This window comes from Triturus cristatus, chromosome 7 (assembly GCF_964204655.1).
Source record: "Triturus cristatus chromosome 7, aTriCri1.1, whole genome shotgun sequence".
Classification (NCBI taxonomy): Eukaryota; Metazoa; Chordata; class Amphibia; order Caudata; family Salamandridae; genus Triturus; species Triturus cristatus.
In genome coordinates, this window is record NC_140590.1 from 1,545,585,337 (window position 1) to 1,545,607,610 (window position 22,274).

The following is a 22,274-nucleotide window of genomic DNA, read 5'->3' on the forward strand; positions in this document are numbered from 1 at the left end:
TGTGTATATAACTTAGATTCTTAACTCTGGCTGTTTTGTGAGCAAATTCGGTTTAGGGAGTGGCTCCTTTTTTCAGTGTGTTAATTTACAGATTATTAGAAGAGATTACATCATGCAGTGTGAGCAGGATCACAATGTAAATGTTTTTGATTTTGTAGAAAACCTAATTTAATGATTTTGCGGAAATGGTTTATTTAACCTTAAGCCTTTTTGTATTTTGAAATCCAGGTAAATGGGTACCAAGTACCTATCCATTAACAGAGAATATCCGTGCCATATACCTGACTCTGGAGAAACTCATTCAATCTGAGGAGACACAAGTGAATGGAATTGTGATCCTTGCTGATTACAGCGGAGTTGGTTTATCCCATGCATCTCATTTTGGCCCTTTCCTCGCCAAAAAAACTATTGGAATCCTTCAGGTAAGGCATAAAGGCAAGGGAAATGTTTCTGCAGCTTCCCGTGTAGTACAGTCCATTTTTCTATTCGAGAGAACGAGTGAGGGAATACAGATTGACAGACAGCACATATGCTTTTTTACTTTAAACAATAATTTCCATATATCCAGTTCTACCCTAGCAAGAAAAGTAGATATTTGCAAATCCAGTGTGGTCCTGTTCGAGATAAAACGACGTTCTAAGTCGAAGAAGCTCTCTGTGATGAGCACTGTATTAGTCTTTTGATGACATAGTTAAATAAACCTGTTTTCTGCCTCTGCATGCTCGCCACCACTTTTTGGAAGGCGAGGATACCTCCATACAGTCTATGGAATATAGATTAGATATATGCTGCAATTCAAGAAAGTTGACCGCCTGACATCTTTGTGCAGGTCCTTTTCTTGTGATCCTCTAGCTTCCCCAGGTGCTGCGAGAGGTAGATAGCACATACAATTTCATAGGACACAAATAACTGAGTAATTTAAAAACGGAGACAGTCTTTGCCCCGATGCATTATGGGTTACTAGTCGAGTCACTCATATTATGCTTTAAGTCGAAACAAAGACTTAGACCATCCCTAGCAGCTGCCTCTAAGCCAGTGCTGAAATGTAATTCAGCATTTCTGAGGGATTAGGCAACTCAATAGTTCTGCCTTATAACCGGAAACAATATTGGAATAACAAATGCTTGTGGACATTGGGGTAGTCTGCTCTTTAATGAATGTAGTGAGGATGCCCTGATGCTAAACACATGCTAGTGTTTGGGTGCTTCTTTGTGCGTGGCTAGTCTCAGGGCAATCTTTTGTGGTCCTGGCTTCTATATTTGAGGATGCCGACACTGGCTATGTAAATAACTTTCCTCCAGGTACCAAAATAATATTTATTTTCCCATTCTATCCACAGTGTGTTACAGGCAGGAGTCTCTGGCTTTGGCAACGGTGCAAAACAGTGTGTGCATTTCAGAAAGGTGTACAGAAGATTTATTTAAATGACTTACAAACTACTCTGCACCACCTGGCTCTGAGAAATTGAAAATCGGAAAGCCCACACGGGCTTCTTTCTTTGTATTATCTCGCTCTGTACAAAATGAGAAATAAAGTGGTTTAATTTTCAGGGAGTGGAAATGAAAGGGTGGGCCTAGCTCCTGAACCAAACATTCACAAACTTGATGAATAAATAGCCCCAGAAAATTACTGATGTTGTGTAGTTTTTACAAGCCTTTAACAACATAAATGTTGAGAATGGTTGTTTGTTCTTTTGCGACAGGATGGATTTCCCATTAGAATCAAAGCCGTGAATATCGTAAATGAACCTATAATATTTAAAGGAATTTTTGCAATCCTCAAGCCATTTCTAAAAGAGAAGATTGCAAATCGGGTAAGTCATTTATGTAAATATAGTTCTTTAAACCATTTATTGCTGCTTAAAAGCGATGACGTTACAGTACTCCATTCAGCTCTACAACTGTTAAACTATCTTCACACTGTATTGCTTGTAGTGTTTGTACAGCTATTGTGTATATTTCAGATTGGTATCACCCCATACTTCAAGTCCTAGTTGCAGTGCTTACATCAGGCTTTGTGCCTGATGTTAGATAGCATGTCTCGTATTCATATTGTCATTAACGTGAGGGTATCTCCATTTGGTGCACTATTGTCTATGGTACATTTAGATCTCGGCTTCCATTGTGTCTGAGCTCTTCAATGGACTTCACATTGGTCTGCTTTGTTGCATAATTTTGGATGGTTTTAGGTTTGTGAGGCATGCATGTGAGTTGGCCACGATGTCGGTCGGCTTGAGGCAGTTTGTAGGGGGCCTGGTATTTAGCTAGCTTATGCCAATTTTTTTTTTTTTATGATCAGCATGAGTTGCACTAGATCTTCTCTAAAGTGTTATTGGAACCACCCCTTTCATACTCATCATAGATTGCATCCATTGGTCTGTGGATCAATTTTGACACAATTTATATGATTTTTTTCCAAAGTTCTTACATTTTTGGTAATTCTCATGCCACGTGGCAGAAGCCACTAAACAGCGAGGAGCTGGAGTAGCAGTTTTCCACTTTTGATCAGTTAGTGCTTAGTTTCATGTGGGTTTGATAGGTGTGGTGCATGAACATAAAGTTACATACCTTAGGTATCAATCTCTCTGGCGGATACTCTATCTAACTTCAGATTCTTTATCTTTTGATTGTTCGTCCAAAGCTCAGACTGCATCCAGAAACTTTAGAACAGTACTCTTGTGTGCCGGTAGGTGGCGTTGTGTGGCTCCACGCTGAGGTTTCGCTCCAAAAGTGACAAGTAAAACCGCATATAAGGGCCACCCATGTGCTGGCATCAGTTGATGTCCACATGCTCCGATGTAGTGCTCATCGGCAGATTGGCATTAGTAGTGTGGAGATCTCTAAATTGGGACCTTTTTAGATTGAAAAGCAGACCATTCCACAGAACGGGGACTCTGCGGTTAAATAGAGTATTACCAGAAAGAGGGTTGCTTGAGGTAAGTAACTTGTTCTTCTGATGGATACTTCTAACCTCATATTCCTTGCCTTGTGAATAGATACAATAGCAGTACCTCTCCAGGTGGTGAGGTCTTTGAGCTGGGTCAGACCACAAAGTCCTACAGGAAAGAGACGACAAAATGCTACTCTCGACAGACATGACTGTCAAGGCAGTAAGGCTTTGTGAATGTATGTACTGACGCCCAAATAGCCACCTGACAAATAACTAGGACAGGCGCTCTACATGCCAGCAAGGTGGGAGGTGCTTTGGCTCTTGTGGAGGTTGCTTATCACAAGTGCAGAGAACATTCTATTGGGAGATAACTGGCTTTTGCACTGCCTTGCTCTTTTTTGCCCCGAAGAAACCCAAAAAGAACTGATCATCCACACAAAGTTCTATGGTGCAATCCATGTAAAAGCTTAGAGCCCTCTTGGGGTCCAAAGGATGAAATCTCTGTTCCTTGTTAGAGGCATGAGGTTGTGCAAAGAATGCCAGAAGGTTGTTAGCCTGCCCGGCATTAAACAGTGTGACCACTTTCAGCAGACTGGAAGCTCTGGTCCAGCATAATCGGGATGAATATTGTATAAAGTGGGTTGACAGAAAAAGCCTGCAGCTCGCTCAAACGCCTGGCCCATATAATGCCAACGTCAGACTTCTTAATGGGCAACTGTGCATCAGCACATAAGGGGTGCACATCAAAAAAGTAAGAACCAAGTTCAAGTTCCATTATGGCATCACTAAGGGTTCTGGCTGGAATAAATGTAGAAACCTTGTAAAAAAAACAAAAAGCCAAAAGAGCAGACAAATAGCCTTTAACAGTGCCCAAAGCAAGTCCTTGCTGGGCCTGGGACAAAAGAAAAAATTTTCAGAAAGCTTGGTGCCGCACCAAGCCACAAATTTGTCTCAACAACTGGCATACACCAATTTTTGTAGAGGGATGCCTCACAACCTAGATGACCTGAATGATCTCAGGGGGACGGAGGGGGCTGTTGTGAATGAGGTTAACTGTTGCCGCTCAATCTCTATGCATATTGTGCAGGCCTAGGTTCAGTTCCTTTACTTGCTGCTGCGAAAGAAGCCCCTCCCAAAGTGGCAGTCTGATTGGAGGACAGATGGTCTTGCCCAGGAGTTCTGGGTGCCACACAACCCTGGCCTACTCATGCACCCCTGGGATGACTTGGACCCAGTCATTAATTATGTTCTTCAGAACTCTGGGCAGGAGAGGCAGCAACAGGAGCATATATTCAGGAGCTTCGAGCTAAACTCAAAACTGAATGTGCCTCCGAGAGAGAGAGAAAGCTAGGAACCACTGACATAGCTCGTTCTTTGCAATAAAGAAAAGCTGGAGCCAGGGTTCTCCCCATTGCTGCCCCCGCCTGTGGGCTCAACTCACATTGGAGATCCACTTAGCATTGGCAGCTGAGCACATCTTCCCTTGCATTTAAAGATCCAGCCAGGTGGTTCACCACCAGAGAAATTACCTGGCGGTCCAACCATTTCCAGAGGCCTAGAGCCTCCTGGCAAAAGACCAATGATCCCACCCCACCCCATGGTAGGTGTTTTCCGAGTACACTAGCCTTCCTTTGATGGTGGTCAAGAAGGCTTTCAATGCTAAGGGGATCCCCCTCAACTCCAACAAATTGATGTGGAGTTGAGTACCACCGGATACCAAAGACCTCTGACCTGCACCTCTCCCAGATGGCCAATCCAACCCAGAATGGATGCATCCGGAAGGGGGATGGGTCTGCCACTAATCAAATCACGGCCCAGGGCCACTACTGCAATCCTTTGTTGTCTCCTCTGAAAAACTAGATACAATCTGCCATATTCCTTGGTGATGTTTCACTGGGACTTGAAGTTCCCCTGCAGAGTCCATACCTGCTATGTTTGGTCAGCAGGAGGCCAACAATCCCAGTAGCCTCACTCATCCATACTGAGCTCCAGGACAGAAGGCTGAAATATTGGTATCGTAGCTCTAATATTCTAGATTCTCCTGGCCAGCTGAAATGCATGAAACCGCACCATATACAGAAATTGTAGCATCTGCAAACCAGTCAGGTGTGACTTCGCCATGTTGATGGCGAATTCCAGTGATGTTAGGAAATTCACCGTCATCTGAAGGTGGTTGATAGTTGTTGGGGGCGAGCCTTGCCTTCGGCTGCTAGTCATCTAGGTAGGGGGAGACTGATATTCTTAACCTCTGATGGTGTATTGCAACCACCGCCATAACATTCGTTAACACCCAAGGGGCACTGGTGAGGCCAAAAGGATGCACTGAAAACTGATAATGCTCCTATCCCATGATGAAAGGCAGGTTGCACTTGTGGACCTGGATAATGGGAATATGGAAATAAACATCCTGCAGGTCCAACACCACCATCCTGTCACCTGGTTGTGCGGCAGAAAGGATCTAGCGTGAGCATCTTGAATTTATCCTCTTTAAGAAAGGCGTTGAAAGGGTAGGTAAAGTCCTTCATGCTTCTACAGCAGAAAAGTAGCAAGAGTGACACCCAGTTCCTGCTTCAAAGACTGGACTCTGTCTACGGTCCTTTGGGCAAAAGAGTCTGCATTTCATGCTGCAAGCATGACAGGTTGGACTCAGTCAGTTGCACTGATGTTGGTGGAAGGTGCGGCGGGTTATAAATAAATCAGAGGTTGTAGCTCCAATGTACAAGGACCCACTTGTCTAAAGGGATGATCTATCCACCCTTGGAGAGAATATCACATCCTGCCTCCACAGGGTGGCTGTGTGCCAGTTTTGCGGCTGCCGATAGAGGAAGGCTGCGGACTGAGCTACACATTTTCCCTGCTATCATGGGCCTTGTCTTTGAGATTTATGGCCTCTGCCACGAAATGGATGAAAGACCTGCTGGGCTGGTGGAGGATGTGGCGTTGGCAAAACTAAAAACCTGTCCATAGCCATGGAGAGGGTGTAATTTTTGGTGGAATCATCTGGTGGTAGCCGAAGACCCGAGGTACGTGCTGTGGTCCTGATTTTCTTAATCCCCTCTAAGGCTGAATTGGCTTTGCCACCAAAAAGGAGGGAGCTGTCAATTGGCATGTCCATCAAGGATGCTTGCATATCCCCTTAGAAGCCCATAGATCTCATCCAGATGTAGCGCCAAAGTGCCACGCTGGTACCAATTGCTCAACCTAAGCATTCGATCATGTCCAAGCCAGAACCTATTATGAATTTTTCTACATTGCTACTTTGTGTAGTAGCTTGATTGAGAGACGCTCGAAGGTCGCCAGGAACAGCTGGTAAAACGTGTGCCACCGTGTCTCTAACGAGTAGCAGATTAGGAGACACCTAGCGTTGACTGACCCCATAGTAAGACTTGTAGCTGAGAAAATCTGCTTTCCGAATTTCTCTGTTCATTTTGACTTCCAATCAGGTGGGGTGGTGGGGAAGGGGTTGGGCTCCACTCGCTGCAGTTGGATGTTGTGTAAGAAAGACTGGGCCACCTTGTGCAGGATGATGGCAACCTGCCTTTTAACAGTTGGATCAGAACATGGTTTCGGCCAAGTGCCAAAAGAGTATCCTTGAGGGCATTAGAGGATCTGTAGAGAACTGACCAAGCTGAAGTATCTTAGTCAAAACATTAGCCTTCACCTCCATTGTAGGGAGCTGTAGGTATAAGACTTCTGCTGCTTTTTGCGAAGGCGGTGCTTTCCTCAGTAGCGGGAAAAGGTGAGACACAAGTCCAATATCTGGAGAAGTTTTAAGACCACTTGCACCTTGGAGTTCTTCATACCAGTTTTCCTCATCGTACAAGGGATATAATTAGCCTATTCATCATAATTGTCATTATATGAGTCCCTGCCAAAAAGATTGTGCTGTGCCGCATGTTAAGGGCAAAGTTTCAGAATCGGAAGGATTGCCTGTTGGTTGCTTGCTGGTCAGAGCCAGGCTTAATCGAGGTTGTGGTGGATTCTGCTCAGAGTCAGATAGTCCCTGCTGCACTCTATGTGGTTTCAGGGGCACAGATGGTGCTGATAGCCACCAATGGATGTTCGACTGGAGGCCTCTTAGGATCCTTGCGGCCCAATCCCGTGCCAGAAAAAACCTGTAAATGCGAAAAATACGCAGCACAGCCTCTCTGAAGGCCTCTACTTACTGCAACGTTGCTACTGGACTTGGGATTTTGGAGTGCATCGGAACTAAATTCAGAATTGACTTTGATGGAGATCGGGAGGCAAGTTACTACCCTCACACCCTTTTTGGAGTCTGAGAATGGTGGGAAGAGGCAGATTTCTGTTTTGACTTATGCTTTTTCTTTGCCTTGTCTCGAAGACTTCAACTGCGACAATTATCTGCCTTGGGGACTACTTGCATGAACAAGACCTTCCTTTTGACCAGTTGTGGTGTGAAGTCTTATGTGTGGAGACAAAATATTTAGCCTTGCGATCCCATATGGTCTTCGGATTCATGTGAGGGATAGTCACCTCGGGTCCTGGAGTCGTGCTCCAACACCAGGCACCAAAGACGCACTACGTTGGAGACCGTTATGGCTACAGTACGTACATGGCTTGAACTCCTTTATCTTGGGAGTGGCATTTTCCCTTGCCCACTAGTAAATTTGTTGAGGAAAACGTAGTCTTTAAGTCCAAGGAGAAGCTCAGAATCCGCATGTGGCGGAGCGGAAAGAAAGGAACTGACCTCCTTGTTCATGGGTGGTGCTTAAATGCAGCTCCTCTGATCTCGTCTGGATTAGAACGATATTGGCGTGAAGCCGCAGTACGTCACCTACCGGTACACAGGAGTACAGCTTCAAAGTTTCTAGATTCATTCTGATAACCGAGGGAATATTCACTTGGTGAGAATCTGCGATCAGAAGGAGGAATATAGTAGCATTTTAAGACTGGATATGGGAATAATGCCCCAGTTTGCCTGCAGATTCTCTGCCTTAATGTCCTCTGTTACCTCACTTCCAGATCTTTTGTCCACTCATTTCCAAACACAGTGGATTTGCTTGTGCTTTTAGGAAGATGTACGCTTTAATGATCTTATTGGAGACAATCTTTAGCTTGAGTGCCACACTTCTTTTGCCATTATTTGTGGATGGGAGATTGTGGAGATGATGTTCACTAACTGGTAGACGTTGAACACGATGGTTGGTGGTTGCTGCATTTTTGCTGTCCCTTCTCATATATTGCAAACCTTTTTGCATCATACAGATCTCAGTTATGTTGCAGGACACACCCTCACTCTTAAAATGCTGAGTGAGTAGACATGCCAGGGAGAACTGTGTTTGCCTATAGGTATTTAATTGTGCATTGGTCTTGGAGTGTAAATGCCTTTGAGTCGCTCGTACCATCCAACTAGGGCTATGTGTATCCGCTTTTTCGCATTGCATTGTTTGCCATGTATTCACCCATACCAGTGTATATTGAGAGTATGCATGAAGTGCATCATTCACATTGGTTGTATAAATAGGTTTGTGGGAAGAAGTTCTTATAAAAGCATTAAATACAGTTGTCTTCCATTACTACGGGTGAAATTCTGTTTATCAAAGCTACCTTTAGTGTAGCTTAGAGTAGGACCGCTTCCTCATGGGAAAGGGTTACAATGCTTTTGACATCTTTTGTTAGTGGACAACAAGTCCATTTAAAAGCACTTGGGATTTTTTTTAAATTGTAGAAGTATTCAGAAAGCTCAAGGATATTGAGGAGAAGCAATCTGCAAGGGATTAAGAGGTAAAATTGACACTGGTAGTGCCATTCCATCTTCAACTGTTCTAAGTCTCTGCTCTTCAAATAATGTTCAGGTAAGGCCCTTCAAGACATTTGGGGCCTATTGCAGTGGGGTAATCACCACATGTACCTGAATACTCCCAAGAGTATTTCAGATGTTTATCAAATATCTTTAGGCCAGATGTACAACAGTTTTCTAAGAGCAGTAAATTGAAAAGTGTTCTTCTTTCCATTGTTGAGATACAATACAGTATTATCCGCATACGATGAGACGCGTTTCAGTCTTCCCTCTACGTCTGTATTGGCAGCCTGACCTAGCTGCATCCTGAATGTTGAGTGATCTAAGGTGTACATTTTCTGATATTACACAAAAACCTGTTAGCCCTCATTAAAAATAGTTTTTGAAAATGTATCTATGCATTTGGGGCATTTTTGACATGGTTATTCTTTATCGCAGGCTCTTCATTGACAGTCATAGACAGAATATTCCCAGCTCTTTACATGGATCCTGAAGCACTAATTGTAAATAATAACCTATCTGTTTAGAGGAGGTCAAAGTCTAATTTCTTTTTAATGTAAACATAGCCTACACCGGCCATTTTTTCAAAGTATCCCCTTTTTTCTTAGAAAGCATTTCTGCATCACACCTTGGTCCATATGGAGTAAAATATGAAAGAAATGTTGGTGGATGGCAGCATGTAAAGGGAGGCTTAACATATATTGATTCCTTAGGGAGCCAGTGGTGTCCCTATCCCATCATTCTCTGCACTGGTGGTTGCCTCGAATGCTCAGTTGTTTTGGATCGTGTGAGTAGAATCTCTGTACACTTCCATGGATTTCTCACCTTTTTAGTGATGCTTTTCACCTCATTGTTCCCGGATTCTTAACATGCCGTCATTATTTCTATATTAACACTCCTTAAGGGGAATAAGACAGGCTCTGATCCACGTACTTTCTGTGTGGTCTGCTTACCACCTTTACATACCATCAAAGGTTGGTAATTCTGGTTATAAAGAAACATCCAAGAGCGCTCGAAGAAGATATTCACCTCAGAAATGTTTTTAAATAATCCAAGTGGAGGAAGTAACAGTAACACAGCATAGCCAGGGAAGGTGTCTCTTCCACTACAAGAGTATCCTCCCCTCCAAAAGACTCTTGCAAAGCGACATCTAAGGAAGAAGTGGCCTCACCATCACTGCCACTTGGGTCACTGCCATCATTCCTAAGATTCTCTGCCAATGCCATACTTTGCGACATTGAAGACGGGTATGATTCAAACTTGCTTGCCACTAATGTCTTAACCGCAGGGTTAGCATTAAAGCACAATAGGCACTTAACGTTAAAGGTAGGCATACGCTTTCTTAAAATCATGCCATTGGACGTCAACACCCTCAATGCTGAGGGGCTCAACTTCACATCAGTCCGTGTTACTGCGATCAACATAATCTAATTCTTCATACATTCTGACAAAACTCAGTCATGTTTTCCTCATCATTTTCAGATCCAGTGCTACTAAAGCCCCTGCTGGTGGCTACCCCCAACAGATCCCCTGGCCCATGTCCAACTATAGCTTCCAAAACCATCTGTATATTGCCTATTCCACTAGTTTTATACCCCCCAAACCCCACCTAACACTCTGCTTCCCATGAAGGCTCTTGATCTTCTGCAGTTTCAACAGCAGAAGAACCCTTAGATCCGCATTCACACAAACGCAAGAGGTAGAGGACTCCTCTAAAAAGACATGATACTTTGATTTCAAAATCCAGTAGTTTGCCAATTTATTCACCATCAAGAACATCGCATATAGATGACATCACCATGTTTCAAGAAACAGTTAAGTTAAATGTTTAAGCAGAAGTTCTACTTACCCCTGTTACAAATACACAAGGTCCGCCTCATGGCTTTTGTTACCTTTAGTTCACGGATTTGCAGAAGTGACACATCCTACCACATCTGCAGTTGCCACATTGACGCATGCCGAAAAGTACGAACTACCAGAGCAAGATGACTAAGTAATTGTGTCTGCAGTTAGAAAAAAAATCACACTTCTACGCCTGAGATTTCTGTCGATCCTGACAAAGAAAGTAAAAGTATGGATGCAGGAGACAAAGTGCGTGGTATAGCAGCAACTGCTTTCAAGATAAATGTGCAGTAGCCCTCTCAGGGAGGTTGTATAAGGCACAGTGGGAAAGTCTGCAGAACCTTTCAGGCTATCACGCTAAAGAACATAGACAGAATTTCATGACCATTTCACTGGAAGGTTTGCTTGTATCATCTCCTCTCATTGGTATCTCTATTGATTTGGCATATTTAGCCATTTCGGAGTTCTCTTTCGGTTTTTCTTTAAGAAGATTCTAATGGTTGCATTTAAAATATCTGAAGTCTGATGCTCACTTTAAAATAACAAACCTTCCCTTCTTACATTCAGTTCTTCTTAGTCCCCAACTGACTATGCAATGCAGGGTATGGAGAATGAAGGTGAAACAGAAAAGAAACTCCTACAATCCCAATTTAAGGTCCATGACTTCTGTTATCAATCCAGGTTGAGGTTCCAATCTTTTAGAGCTAGACCACAACAGCACTGTTCTGCTTAAATAAAGACCCAGTCAAATATGATTTAATCTCGCCTGTTTGCCTCTTCAGTGGGTGTTCGTCTGAAACCTCCACCCAAACACCACCTACAATTACTGAGAAATTAATCTGCTTCCCTACTGCAGAGGTGGGTCATAAAGCCTATTCCCACCTCTAAAAGAGGAAAAAGCATTTATCAAAACCATGGACCTCAAACCTGCCAACAAATGATCAGGGAGAAACATTTCATTAATGGCTGTCCATCTAAGCAGCTCAAGAAAGATGCATACTTCCTCATTCCAGTGGTGAGAAAACACCAAATATTTCTGAGGTTCAGAAGGAGCTCACACCAACAATACACTGTTCTCTTATGCAAACGGATGTCGTACCTCAGACATCGTCCTTTTGCTTGTAAGTAGTTGCAGCTTTTCAAGTCAAATTCTTCTTACCCATCTCTCAATGGTTAGTTAATCTCTCTCAGGAAAAGACCCAACTAAACTTCAACACAACAATCGCTCTGCTGCATCTTTTGGGTCTTCAGGTCCATTTTCTCAGTCAACATATTTTCCAGAACAGACTCTCATATCTAGACTCCATCTTTAAGAAAAAAAAGGACAAGTGGCTTCTTCGGAGGAGTAGAAACTATCTTACATCTTTCAGAAGTTTCCAATTCTGGCAATACGTGCTCCAGCAGTTGACAGTGTCCATCATTTTCATTGTTCCAAATGCAAGGCCTCATATAGCAGTTTTACAACAGTCCATGGAGGACATGTGGTTTCCATGGGAAGACAGATTGTGCCTTTCTCTCTCATGGTAATGCAAGAGCATCAGTCTTGCCAATGGGGCCTGCTTTCATCAGGATCTTCCTTTGCTGACCTTTTTAACAGATGCATCTGTATTAGGATGTGGATCTCCACCACAGAATCTGACATTACAAGAAATGTCGTCGGACAAGGAGCATCTGCAGTGCATCATTATCCTAAAACAGAGAGCAATCCTTCTAGCCCTTGAGGCCTCCCTGTCTTCTCTGACAACGATCAGAATTTAAATTAAAATGCATCAAAATCATGGTGGCACTAGATCCAGGACACTTTCATTAGAACTTGAAACAATTGTGTAAAGGATCTTGATGAGGAATCAGTCCTTCGCCTGAGTATTTAGCACCCCCAGGACGTTCTCGGCAGATTGTGTGTGAAAACCACAATACTATGAGACATTTCAGAGATGGAGTGTTTCCTCGTATCATCTTGTTTATAAAAACACAGATACAAAATGTGGAAACTTAGCTTGGTGCTTATGGAAACCGGGATTGATTTTTTTTTTTGTGCAATGCCACTTTCATTATTTGGTTGGAGAAGGTCCTTTCAGCTTTTCCTTCAATTCCCCCCCTACTGCATCCTTTTTAGTGAAGCTGAAATACTCTAGTGACGAGATGAATCTTGTTCTCTCTAAGTAGGCAAGACCGCATGATTTCCAGATCATCTTCATCTATGCCAAAGGCTAGTCAAGATACCTCCATGCAAACTGAGTCTGCTATCCAATATGCAAGGCCAGATGTCCTTGAGTTTGAAAGCATGGCTCTTGAGATTGTGCAGTACTTCCATTTCCTCAAGCCTCTATGACCGCATAAAAGGGCATTTTAGGCTTTTAAGTGGAAATGGTTTTATTTGTGGTGCAAGCATTACAACTATGATCCGGTATTCTGTCAAAAAAAGTCTTCATTCTACATCTTCAGTCAAATTCATAATTTGCTTTCATCTAGTTGCATTTAAGAGCCATTACAGCTTGCAGGAAAAGTCCTTCTCAAAGAGTTTTCATAATGATACCGGTCTTCAGACACTTTAGAAGGGATATGTTGGAGGGAGCTTTATTAAGGGTCAAGAGGCTGAGCACTGAGCTCTTGGAGCCTTCACGGAGTGAACGAGGGAGCGAGTTTGGGACGAAAGGGGCACCTTAATTTGAGCCAGGGTGTCTGGGAACGCTCGCTCTAAAAATGAAGAAAACAGACATGTGAGCCATGGAAACTGATACTGAGAGTTTTAGCCGTTTAATGAAGGTGCAACTTCCAAAAACTGCAAGACAAAGGCATAAAAATACAGAATCCAGATAGTCACATGGATAAGATGGCATTTCTGTATTAAAACTATTGTACTGTCTGAGAGAGAGAGAGAAAGACTAAACCTCAGACACATTTATAAATGCATTATGAAAAACGGAAGTTCAATCAAGGAAGATGTTCTCAGACTGCAAAACACACTTGATCTAAATACTGAGAATACTCACGTACCTACCTAAAACCAAGCAGCTTTGTAAATGTAATATAAGTATGAAATGCTCAATAAGAAAACACCAATTTAGGGACAAAATAGCATAGCAAAAATAGCATACATAGCATATACAGCAAATTTATTGGCAAGTTAAATTGTATCTTAAAAACAAAAAACGAGCTTTTGGGAAGTACCCACACCCGCCTGCCATCTACTAACAGACAGGTGGGGTAGTCCAATGATGTCTCTGTGGTCTCCCTTCTTATACTCTTTAAGGCGGTTAGAAGTGCCTACGGTATCGTCATTTCACGCCACGTCTACCTCGTGACTTACGGTATGGTTCTAATATTTTACCATACATGGTGGCGCCCTTTCCAGTAACTGTGGTACGTGAGCTAGGTGAAAGTTCATATCTCAGGCAAGGCGTTTGCCGTATTTTGGATGGGCAAGCAGAAAAATGTGTATTGTAAAGGGATTCTGTATATACATATATAAATCTCCACGTCCTGTGTTCCTTAGCTTGACATATCTGTGGTGGCAACTTCCCTAAAAGTATGTACCAACCCAGGATGCAGTCTGCTGTATGTCGAAAGAACAGGGGGATGTTGAACTTTGAGATAGTGAACTTAGCACACGAGTAGGGTGGGGGCTCTTAGTTTGGAGCAGGAGGCCTCACAGAGAGAGGAGCTTGATATGATTTGGATCAGACCTGCCTTTAGCCTGTTATACAAGAAAATGGCAGAACTATGGTCAATTTTACAAAGAGGCCAACATATTGAACAGAAGGGCCTACACAGGGGTTTTATGCTGGCTGAGTGGTAAGGATGTCCCAGGGTATTTGTTATAGTAACACAGGACCCTCTGGTCAATTTAACACGGCCTACAAATTAGGCTGGCAGGGCAAGGACAAGGGACTCATACTTCAGGTGTGGACAGAACGTGCCTGGGTCACCCTATGATATAAAATCGTCCCTCTCTCAGATACAGAAAACATGCTCTCATGGATGGCAGCCTTCTCCTCAATCGTGGCTCAATCTGAATTTGTCTAAATGGATGGCTCTCTTAATTTTTGAGCTTCTACATATGACCTCATTAAAGCATCTCTCATGGAAGGCACGTTTCGGTAGCTGTTACATAGTTCCTGACGATAAGGAAGCTTCCGCAGGTACCTCTAGTTGAGGATTCTCCTAGTGTTAGATATTTGTAAAGCAGATTTATGGAAATCCATTCATTCACAAGCTTGATTGCCTAAACAGACTCTAGAGCTGGTAAGGTAGCTGGTTATGCTCTTCTAAAACCAAAATCTATTCGGGTTAACATTATTTCCTATCACAGAGGTTTCCAGGTTGTTTTACAGTTTGTTTACAGATTGCAGACCTTCTGAGGCCAGCTAATTTTTCTGTTCTACATTTATACATCTTAATAAAAGTTCTATTAAGCTGAACAAAATAATAGTTATCATAGTTCTACATTGTGGCCATTTTCAATAAAGTCATGAAAACTGTCCGATCTTCCCTATCTCTCCTTTTGAACAGCAAGCACATCTTTGATTGTTAAATCAATTTGAGCACCGGAAAAAGACGTAACCCTGTGAGGTAACTGCCAGTACAAGGCATGCTGGTGAATGGAAGCAGCTAGCTTCCTAAAGGACAGACATTCCCCCCTCTAAGTGGATGTTTCCATTTGAATGGAAGTGATCCAGGTTCCTCATGTACACTCAGCAATATTCAACCTTTATGAGCGATGTGTGTGTGTGTGTGTGTGTGTGTGTGTGTACACACACACACACACACACACCCACACCCCCCCCCCTCCCCCCTCCACCTCTCTCTATGAGGGTTAAAACCAATTTAATGAGCAGCTGCCGGCAGTCCTAACGCGTTTCATTCATCCAGTGAACTTTCTCAAAGGTAAGCCCTGGCCACAGGAACCGATTGTGAAACAACGGAAACAATTGCATTTTCAATAATTTCCACCCTCTGAGCGGTGTGTGTATCTATATACATATTTTTATTTTAATGATGCAAACTTCTATCATTAAAGTCAAAATGAAAACATTCACATAGAAAACATATGCAGTCGTTTCTGGGCTTCGCCTAGAAGGTGCATGCGCTGTCTCTGGGAGGCTTTTAAAAAACAAATATATAGTGGGCTCACAGTCCACCCATAGCTTACCATTTTTTAGCTTCAGGGTTGCTCTCATTTGCTTCACTCCTGTTTGTCACGGCATGATGGCATCTTGTCCTTTTCTTGTGTTTGGTACTCTCCTGGAGCATGGACCAAGTACCTTGTGTCCATCCACTGCTCCGTTTTTTGGAGCTTCTTTTTTCTGTATTTAAGCACTCCATGTGAGTGCTTGTATTCAGTTCGTCTCTCATATCCCAGCAATGTAGCTTCTATTGCCTCCCACCCGTACCACCCTTCCATGTTGCTTTGATCCCTCCCAACCCCTTATCTATGCCACTGCACTTTACTCTGCACCCTATGCACCACTCTACTCTACTGCACTCTATGCCACTATACTCTGCACTATTCTATTCCACTGCACTTTTTGCCACTCTACTGTATGCCTCTGCACCCTACTCAGTACCACTCTAGGCCACTGCACCGTACTCTGTATCACTCTAGACCACTTTACTCTTCTCTGCACCACTCTATGCTACTGCGGTCTAAGACACTACTCTGAACCACTATACTCTAGGCCACCTGCATTCTACACCACGGCAGTCTACGTCATGCTACTCTGCACCACTCTACTCTGCCACCTGCATTGTACACCACTACAGTATATGTAAGTGCACTGTACATCACTGCAGTTTACGTCCCTCTACTCTGTGATTCTCTGCAACTGCACTCTACACCACTCTAATCTACTTTGCACCACTCTACTCTGTGCCACTGCATTCTGCACCACTCTACTCTGTGCCACTGCTCTTTATGCCACTCTATTCTGCACCATTCTACTCTACGCCACTGCACTCTACTCTGCACCACTCTATTCTATGCTTCTGCACTCTACACCACTCTACTCTGCACCACTGCACTTTGCACCACTGCTCTCGTCACCAGTCCACTCTACTCTACATCACTCTATTGTCACTTCACTACACTGTACCACACTACGCCGTGCCACTATCCCACCCCACACAGTGCCACTGTACTCTAAGTCACTCTCTTCTATGCCCCTTCACTCTACCCTATGCCACTCTACGCTACTCCACACCACTCTACCTTGCTCCACTCCATACCTGTCTACGCCACTCTTGTCTACCCCACTCTGCCACTACAATTTACTCCACTCAACTCTACTCTGTGCCACTGCACTCTACGCCAGTCCACTCCACACCACTTGAATGTAAGCCACTCCACTGTAAGCTACTGTACAACATGGCTACAATATATTGGCAAAGATAATGGCTTTCGCGTAAGTGAAACCTATTGGCTCTGACAGTGCTTGTTCATGTTGACTTTTCTAATTCAGTCTGTCATGGCAAAATACAACACAATAAAACTGTATTTCAAAAGTGGAAAAATTAAGAGGAAAATATAGCTCCTAGGGAGAGCCTGTTGCCGGAGTGAAAACTGACTCTATTTAAAACAAAGTAATCTGTACACAAACCTGGGAACTGTAAGGATAGTTTAAAACACACAAAAAAATGTTTAATCTTTACCTTTAATTTAAAAAAAATCAGGCATTTGCGTTACTTGTAATTAAAAGATCAGGTGTATGTGGTGGTGTTTGTACTTTAGTTGCTCAATACTTCTATTAGTTATTCCCTTGTTTCGTTAAAAGTTATGAATATCTTTTTCCAGGCTTGTATATGTTTTCCTTGATCAAGAAAGTATGGCTTTAATAAGGCTTTATTACTTTTTTTTTTTTGTGCCTTTCTATCTAGTTTTTCCTTCATGGGTCGGACCTGAACTCCATTCACAGAAACATTCCCCGGGACATCCTTCCTTCCCTGTACGGAGGCACTGCTGGGATTCTGGACACAAGCACCTGGAACCAGACCCTGCTGTCCTCGGAAAATGAATTTATAGAACAGTTTTGCCAACCAAGCCCCCTGGGTGACGCCTCTGTGTGTGGGATTTTAAGCGACAGCGAGATAGCCGAAGTACAGTGTGAAGATTCTCTTCGAGGAGTGAAATCCCAGTTGTATTACTGTTATTAATTGGATGTGGAATTAAACTAGCAAGAACAAATTTATGGTAGACCTGGTTACACAACAGATTGAATCCTTAAAACCTTGCATTCCGAGTAATATATTGCTCATACCACTGTACTGAGAAGCACAAACAAGCAAACCAGTGAAGTATTGAAAGCAGCATTTATGTGAGAAGTGTAGTAAACAAGGCCGCTCGACTCAAGTGTCACTTGCTTAACTCTGATTTCCACTTCTAGTTATGAGCAATTGCAACAAGAGAACTCGTTTTAACATCGATACCAAGGTATTACCTGTGTCTTCACGTAAAACACTTAGAACCAGATTTTCTCTTTTTCTGGAATTAGGATTGTGCATTCCTGTCTGTTTTCAATAGTGACCGCACAACAGCTTCCTCACGACAGTAAACACACTTTAGAAAGAGGGTGCAGTGCCTGACAGAAGCAGAAGACCTGTATACGTCAGTAGGAAACTTAAGTATTGCGAGATAGGGCAACCTGCAAGTTTGTGAACAAATGAAGTACTTCATATGGTCAAACGAAAAATCCCAGTGCAGTAATAAACCTCATGTTCCCTGTTATAAAAGAGTATTATTATTATCAGGGTTTCAATGTTTGTATATTTTACTACTTGAGAATTAAAATGTGAATTTGTATCAAAGTGTTCGAAAGCAGAATGTAAGGTTGCAGCTACTATTTGAATGTACCCAGAGTATTCAAGCACCCTAGCACATCGACAGTAAAATGTCAGTTTCACACGGGTACAAATATAAATCCACCCCAATTTGCCAATGTTCATGATTGCACAATAACCTATTCAGAGCAAGAGCCTAGTATTTTCCAGTCTGTACCGATTACCTCATAACATTACAGGGTTAGAGTGTGGGATGGCTTTGATTTCAGGTTTTTTTGTAATTTCTTTATATGAAGCACCGCTATTTTTTTCTAGAACAATTACTGTTCTTTTTCCACTGTGGGATAATCTATTTATTTGCTCAGTTATTGGAAAAATAATTTCTATTTTTTTTTTTTTTCATTGTCCAGTTTTCTGAATGTATGCTATATTAATTTCTTGTTGGTGATGAGTTTAAAGAATTGTATTAGACTTTATTTTTTTTAAACAATGCACCCGTATCCTGGATACCTTGTAGAAGTATTACAACGCAATATTGAAGGTGATGATTTTCACCTTCAGTGGGCCATACTAAGAAAAATAGCATAATTTCTTTATTTTTCCAGTGGTCGCTAAAAAATACATAGTTTTAGTTTTCAAAGTAAAGCAGTAAAAAATACATGTTGCCAATTTAAGCTCTCGAGATTCTGGCATGCATTCCCTGCTGCACGCCTTGACTTTGAAAGGTTTGAAGGCAAACCATGCAGCAGTAACAACTGTAGTAAATAGTATTTGCCTCAGAATTCTCTTGGCTGAGGTCTCCAGAAAGGGATGCATCTGTAGTGCAGCCTTAGTGGTTACAGTAGTGTGTGTCTGCTTAGTGAATAAACCAGTGTCAAGTAAAGGAGGGCTGTTTCAATAAGGTCTTGCGCTATATTAACCTGCTCACTAGTGCAGTGCCTGGAGTCTGAGGGTGGTTCCCAGAGCCTAGACTGAGTGACATGGATACAAAAGTAAAGTTGATATTTTAGCGTAATTTTGGATTTGCGTGTAATACATGCATAAGGCAAACCAATACATTGCTTTAATGTTATCACATCAGAGTTGCAAGAGCAACAAAGGCGGATGGAATGTATCCTCAGAAGTCCATATGAAACGACATTTGGGCAGGTTTCACCTGTTCTGGTAAATACTAAGTCTGACTAGAGGTCTTAAAGGCTTTAATAAAACTCAAGGCTTTAATAAAACTCAGTTTGTTCCCTGGATGTAAATGTAAGATAGTGGCTGTCTGTTTCCGTTCATTGAGACGCGTTCTCGTTCTTTTGTGAAAGATGTTTCCTTTCTGGTTTTCAGCCTCACTCCACCAGACCTAAAGCAGATTTTGTTACATTACAGAAGCGTGGCCTAATTCAAACCGCTGTAGGGAAACTCGTTTCTGTGAGCCCCGCACCGGGCTTTCTCGATAGATGTTCAGTTTAGGCAGATGCCTCTGGTAATTGGCGCCTTCTTGTGTGGCCCTCGTGCAGTCACATGCTCGGTTTGTGCTGGAGTAATTTATTCACACAAGCTGAGAGGGAGTAGGAGAGCTGTGGCAAATAATGTTTCCTACTCAACTCCAGGTCTCTTAACGCATGGGCTCTCTATCCCTTTGGGGTCCAGCCTGTAGCATCCTAGAAGTTATAAGACAGAAATCCATTTTCATAACTGCTCAGAGGTTGTTTGGCTACAGTAATTCCCCTTGCCGCCACAAGGTGGCAAAAGATTCCCACATATTGGTAACAGAAGCGACCAGCAGCACTAAGATTTCCATAGCCGTGAGAGTATCATTATGCTTCGAAAAACTGAGCTGTTTGCGGGCTCTGAAACGTGAACTAAGAAAGGGAAAAATGCACGCCTGCGTTTGAGAAAGGGAGCAAGGGCGCTTATTGGTTTCGTAATAATCAATGCTTTTCAGGGTAAATCGTTATTGACGAAAACTGGAACAGTTTTACCTTTTATTAATACTTTTAGGTACTAAATTAAAGGGATTATGTGCAAAATGTTGTATATCTGTGATTTATATTTCTGTGAGCACTTTACTTTGTTGCACCAACATCTGATTACTCGTGTAAATGCGGCCCTAGATTTTAGTTTTGAAGGTCTCTGGTGCTTACACAGCAAGTGTGTTTATTTGGGTAAAAAAAATACGGTTCAAATTCTATTTGGAAATTATTAAAAAGTTCAAAAATAATTGCTTAAAACGGAGTCGGTCTTATTCAAAGTTTCAGTGTGTATTTGTTAAAAAATGTTATATCGTGTTTCTGGATTTCTTTGTCTCCATTATTTGTAAGATGTGCATGTGCGATAAAGGAAGATCAGGACAGGCAGTGATGCGCTGAGCAGTTTACTGTGTATGCCATTCATTTTAGTGCAGCCCGAATCACCCCCAAAACGTATACAATGGAAGTTTAAATCCATCTTTGTTTGACTTCTCAAATCGTAGTCCTCCCTGGTCACTCAGCATCCCTCCCTTTAACTCCTTCATGTCATGGCTGTGGTTAGTAACCAACTACCAGCACTCAGTTTTATGGAACCCGGACTTATTTTTCATCACAAGACTTTAACGCAGAGAAAAGGCAGAAGGATTTATTTATTTATTTAAAGCGTTTTATGTAGCACGAACTTGACCCGAAGGTATACATAGTTGGGAGAATAGAAGTAACACGATGATAGGATAGGAAACAGTGACATGGAGAGGAAGCAGCGGGAGGAAGGATCTGCAACAGTAGAGACCAGAAATGCGGTGGCAAAGAAGGCATTTAGTACAAATAAATCATGTTCTTAGCAGCCTGCAATACCTTAGGGTACTTGTGGTCCCTGGAAGCCGGGCAGGCAGTTTCTGACATCTGCTAAAATCAGAATGGTGATGCGGAAAATCATTTTCTGATGTCAGTAGTAAAAGGATACAACCCATCCGATCAAAACCCGGCCCCTGGGGACAGACACAAATCCTCTATGTAGCAAGTCACATTACCTTAGTAACCCAGGTAATAAATAATAATAAATAATAGGTAAGGTACTAGAGGTCCTTTGAGTCAGGTAAAAGTTCTTTCTGTAGAAAGCTAATGTATTTTTGGTAGTTTCTTCACGGCCCTGTTCTCAGAACGAGACTGTTAGGTTCTAGCTGTAGCGTGCTGCATGGAACTTCCATGTGGAGTTAGTACATGCACTTACGAATGAAACTTGGGTAAATACTCACCCTGAGATTTTTAATGATAAGCTGGGGTTAATTAAAGGCTTTAAACGCAAAATTAGGCTAATTGAGGGAAGCAAACCGGTGGTGCATAAAGTTCGGAGAGTACCATTGGCCCTGCGTGAAGCACTTAAGAAAGAACTAGATAAACTCTCTGCAAGTGAAGTCATAGAGCCCATAGAATCTTCTGATTGGGTTTCCCCCATAGTTTTGGCGCGTAAGGCCAATGGTTCTCTTCGCATGTGTGTTGACCTTTGAGAATTAAATCGGAACATCTGGATAGATCAGCATCCTTTACCAAACATTACCGAGATGACTAGCACCCTCAAGAATGGGAAAATGTTCAGTTTGTTAGACATGACCTCGGCCTATCACCAAGTTGAGTTGCATCCTGATTCGCGGCATTATACTGCTTTTATCACCCCAGAAGGATTGTTTCAATTTAAACGCATGCCATTTGGTCTTGCATCTGCCTCGGCAGTTTTCCAAAGAATTGTCGAATGCATGTTTAAGAACATTCCTAGGGTGATGGCGTTCCAGGATGACGTTTTGGTTTATGGTTCGGATCAAAGTCAACATGATGAGACGTTGTCTAAAGTACTCAATGTTCTAAAAGAAAAAGGTGTTACCTTAAGTGTAAACAAATGCAAAATGGACGTGGGGGTATAAATTGTCTGAAAAAGGGATTGAACCAAAAGATAGCCTAGTTAGAGCCATAGAAAATTTCAGTACCCCAATGGACAAAGATCAATTGAGATCCTTTATGGGACTCGTTGAATTTTATGCTAGGTTCATTCC

At 42.4% G+C, this 22,274-nt stretch overlaps 1 protein-coding gene across 4 annotated transcripts in view; it reads left to right on the forward strand.

Annotated features, from left to right (window-relative positions):
- Positions 1-20,474, forward strand: part of TTPAL (alpha tocopherol transfer protein like) — a 44,257-nt gene extending 23,783 nt beyond the window's left edge. For all 4 annotated transcript variants that reach the window (XM_085619319.1, XM_085619320.1, XM_085619318.1 and 1 more), the window contains exons 3-5: positions 229-422; positions 1,703-1,813; positions 17,366-20,474. In XM_085619319.1, coding sequence (XP_085475445.1) covers positions 229-422; positions 1,703-1,813; positions 17,366-17,641 — 581 coding nt within the window. In that variant the 3' untranslated portion in view covers positions 17,642-20,474. The remainder of the gene's footprint in view (positions 1-228; positions 423-1,702; positions 1,814-17,365) is intronic.
- Positions 20,475-22,274: the final 1,800 nt, after the last annotated feature.